The 3,767-nt window shown below is 34.2% G+C and overlaps 1 protein-coding gene across 2 annotated transcripts; it reads right to left on the reverse strand.

The window, feature by feature from the left end:
* Positions 1-3,222, reverse strand: LOC104895698 (probable trehalose-phosphate phosphatase I). Of its 2 annotated transcripts, XM_010682268.4 has the most exons (11): positions 3,116-3,222; positions 2,715-2,974; positions 2,464-2,604; positions 2,187-2,351; positions 1,978-2,034; positions 1,775-1,876; positions 1,587-1,664; positions 1,155-1,224; positions 884-954; positions 680-772; positions 1-433 (listed from the first exon to the last, which is right to left on the reverse strand). In XM_010682268.4, exons 2-11 carry the CDS (start codon positions 2,961-2,963, stop codon positions 365-367), a joined length of 1,095 nt encoding a protein of 364 aa, XP_010680570.2. In that variant the 5' UTR covers positions 2,964-2,974; positions 3,116-3,222; the 3' UTR covers positions 1-364. The 2 variants fall into 2 exon arrangements, with proteins under 2 accessions (XP_010680570.2, XP_057251937.1); XM_057395954.1 differs by lacking the exon at positions 3,116-3,222 and having other exon boundaries at positions 2,715-3,085.
* Between the last annotated feature and the right edge of the window lie 545 nt (positions 3,223-3,767).

Genomic DNA, 3,767 nt, shown 5'->3' on the forward strand with positions numbered 1-3,767 from the left:
AGATGTAAAAATCAATATTATTACCAGTTGACAAAAGGTTACAACTTACATCCCTCAACAAACCATAATATACCCTGCAATCTGGAGGTACTTTTGAGTTACAACATTATGTACAATCTTAATACTTTGAGCCAATTGCATGGCATTCATCACATAACTTTTGGGCCCCCTATTTATGGACCTGTTTTTATACTTACAAGTTACAATATAATCATCTACATTACATACTTTTTTTTTCTCCTTCTCTGCTTAGTACCTACTAAATTTTCTAAGCAAAGATTAATGCATTCCGAAACCTCATCCCATCTCTGTACAATTTCCAGATTAGGAGAGTCAAATAGTACGAAAATTCACAAGGCTTAATTTACAATCTAAATTGCCTTCTCAATGACAAACGTCTCCACTTCACTAGACGTTGTAGAAAGTTCATCACCTACACGACCAACCAAGCGCATTCATTAGTTTTCAAATATATATATTTTTTAATAAATAAGGAGAAAACTTGATAAGTCGGGGGAATGAAAGGAATCCCAACTTGCCAAGGTGAGAATCGATCCCAAACTTCCTAGAAACGGGAGGAAAACTCTAAACACTAGACTATCCCTTACTTTTCATTAATTTTGATATATAACATACAAATAAAACAAAGAAAATTTTCGAAGTTATATTAGGCAACTACCTCGGATGGTTCTTGTAAATAGTAAGACGCATTTGTTTCCTTAGCAATCTTGGAGACAAGTATGCCAAAACCTTGTCCTCTGTCTCTTAAAACCTAACAATAATTGGATCCCAAAAAGAGTTAATTATTTCACAGATTGAGCTCTAAAAAAGTTAAATTATCCACAAAAGTTGATTAAGAATAAGATTAAGGCGCATAGGATACCTTAAACGCATCTTCATCCGTGCGATCATCACCAATATAAACAGGGAAAACATCAGTGCAATTGGTCAATCCTGTAGCAAATAAATTAACAAAGGGAAAAAAATATTAATTGTAAGATGACAAATCTAATTATGATAGTGATAAATAACGACCAAACAAAGGTCAGCTTCTTTTACACCAATCAAAAAAAATACAAAGTACTCTCAAGAATATAATATAAAAAAAGAAGAAAAAAAAAGTGATAGTGATGTTTTTTGCTCAATTAACTTACCAAGTGATTCTAAAAGAAATTCTAGAGCTTTTCCTTTATCCCACTTGATGGTCGGTCGGATCTCTAACACCTGTTGTTATTTACGTTAGTGAAGAGAACATTAGATTTTTTGCCCACTCCTTTTTTTTATATTCTTTTTTTTTTCCCAAAAGCAATCAACTTGACTCAATAATAAAATGATAATACTTGTTCCGTTTCATATTACTCGCTACATTTTTCAATTCACGGACTTTTAGATAATTTTTGGAGAAGAGATAGGTAGAGAGTAAAAAAATAAGAGACCCATGTGAAAGAAAAAGATAGAGAGAGTTTATTGCCCAAAAAAATTTAGCAAATAATGTAAAACTTCCCATAATAAAAAGTCTAGCGAGTATTATGAAACGAAGAAGCAATATATTTATAATAATATATAAAAGGAGTATATTTTTTTACCTTACGACCCTGAGTGAGTCTAAGCTTTGGGTATTCCTTGAGCACTGACCTGACTTCATGAGCGAGTTCATTCCATTTCTGCATTATTTTATATCATTAAATTGTGAGATTTCTATTAATAACTATTATTAATCAACACTGATAGTAATTAGAGAATATACTAATCATGGTTTAAATATCTAAAATACCTTTTCATCCACACAGCGAAAATGCACAGATAGACAAAACTTGTTGTGTTCCACCGTAGCTCCAAGTATGGATTTAGTTTTCTCCAATAATGCTTTATAAACCTAAAACATTATCCATTTCCATAAAATGTTAAAAACTTTTTTTTCTTCTTTTTGGAAATTTTAATGAGTTAAAACTGAAAGTAATAAGCAATGATAATAACCTCATCAATCATTGGAACGAATTCACTAGCTGGTTGAAATAGAACAGCTTGACTACCCTGAACAAATATCAACAAACAGAGCAACCAACGTTAGACAAGGAGTAATAATAACTATCAAAGTTGCGCATTGACAAACGTAAAAATTGTAGAAGTATTGGCAAGTATTGTGGATGATGTGATAACTAATTTGGGACAGAATGAAAACAAACCTTGAGATGTTTGGACCCTTTAGCAGGGCCTTTGATGTCCATGCCATGACTTCCAGCATAATACAACTCTGCCAGCTTAACAAAATTGTACACTTTGTCTCGACATCTTCCGCTCACAATTGCTGTGGGAAAATATCTAGCTAATTTTCTCACTGTCCTCCTCATCTATATTTTCCAAAATAGATAAAAAAAAAATAAATCAACCTCCTAAAATCAACACTTTGAACTAAAAAGTAAGTACTAAACTACTAATTACTAAGCAAATTACGACTCTTACAGCATCAGACATAAAAGCTCGATCAGGGTCATCAACAATAGGAGAGAGAGTGCCATCATAATCCAAAAACATCACAATTTGTTTTCCCTTTGACGCCTTAATAATCTGCTCGAACATATCCAGAGCAGACGGCTGCTTCAGCTATATATTATCATCGAAACACTATTATATTAGATAACGGGTCACTTAAAAAGTAGCGTAAACAAAAAGTGACCCCTTCGGCCTCTTATATCATTTAAGAATTGGCTTACCATTGCGAGAGAATCCGAAGATGTAATGGAGGAAGGGATGGATTTGAGGTGGGTAGGAGAAGAAGCTCGCATAGAATCAACCCATGAGACACCATTAATGTCGAGGTCTTGAAGAAGATGTCTTTCACACATTGGTAAGTTCAACATGTATTTACCAGGAACAGGCGGAGGTTTATGGGATAATATTGCCGAATTTGAGGTCATGTTGTTCATTGTGGAGGAAACGGACACAATATCTTGCCTTGTCATTATTTCAAACGCTACATAACATAACATAAAATAACATAACTTATATAAGTACATATACATAACATAACAAACAAACAAACAAATCCCATTAATATTATATAAATAAACAAAATATAATGTTTCTAAAATGATGTAGAAAAATAATAGAATACCAGAATTGAGTGAAAGTATGTAAATGCAGAGTTATTTTTTTGGGAAGGATAAAATGGGAAGAAGAAGTTGGTAAGAGAGAGAATGAGAAAGACGGGGATGAGAAAGACGGGAGATGGTTTAGGGTTGGATTTATAGGCAACACCATACACAGTAAAGGACGTTTTAGGTGTTATAAAAAAAAAGATAAAATAAAAAAAATGAAAAAGTGGGGCCCAATTCCAAAGTGAGAGGATTTTGTTATTTGAGGGAATAGGGATAGAGAAGAAGGTGGGGTCCCACAATGTGGGGACATCTTGGGAAATCCCTTAAGGGTCCACGTGGTCCCACTTTGGCTAGGCCACTAAAGAGCTCCGCCGTTTTCGCCGTCACAAGAACAGCCACGGACAGCTGTAGTGTTGTAAATGTCAACAGATGTCGAACATTCTTTAGCCTCTTTCTTTCCCACGTGCCACCCATGCTTGATAACTAGCTACCTCTCTCTTCTTCGCACCTCTCAATTATAGGCCCCCACCAACCTCTAATTTTCCTCCCTCTTCTCTTTAGTCTTTAGTCTTTTTACCACTAGTTAGAACTTACTACTAGTCTTATGTGTATATAATCAGTGTAAAATAATATTGTGTGGTTAGAAGGTATCGAACGCATGACCTTTGA

The sequence above is a fragment of the Beta vulgaris genome, chromosome 6 (assembly GCF_026745355.1).
Source record: "Beta vulgaris subsp. vulgaris cultivar EL10 chromosome 6, EL10.2, whole genome shotgun sequence".
Taxonomy (NCBI): Eukaryota; Viridiplantae; Streptophyta; class Magnoliopsida; order Caryophyllales; family Amaranthaceae; genus Beta; species Beta vulgaris.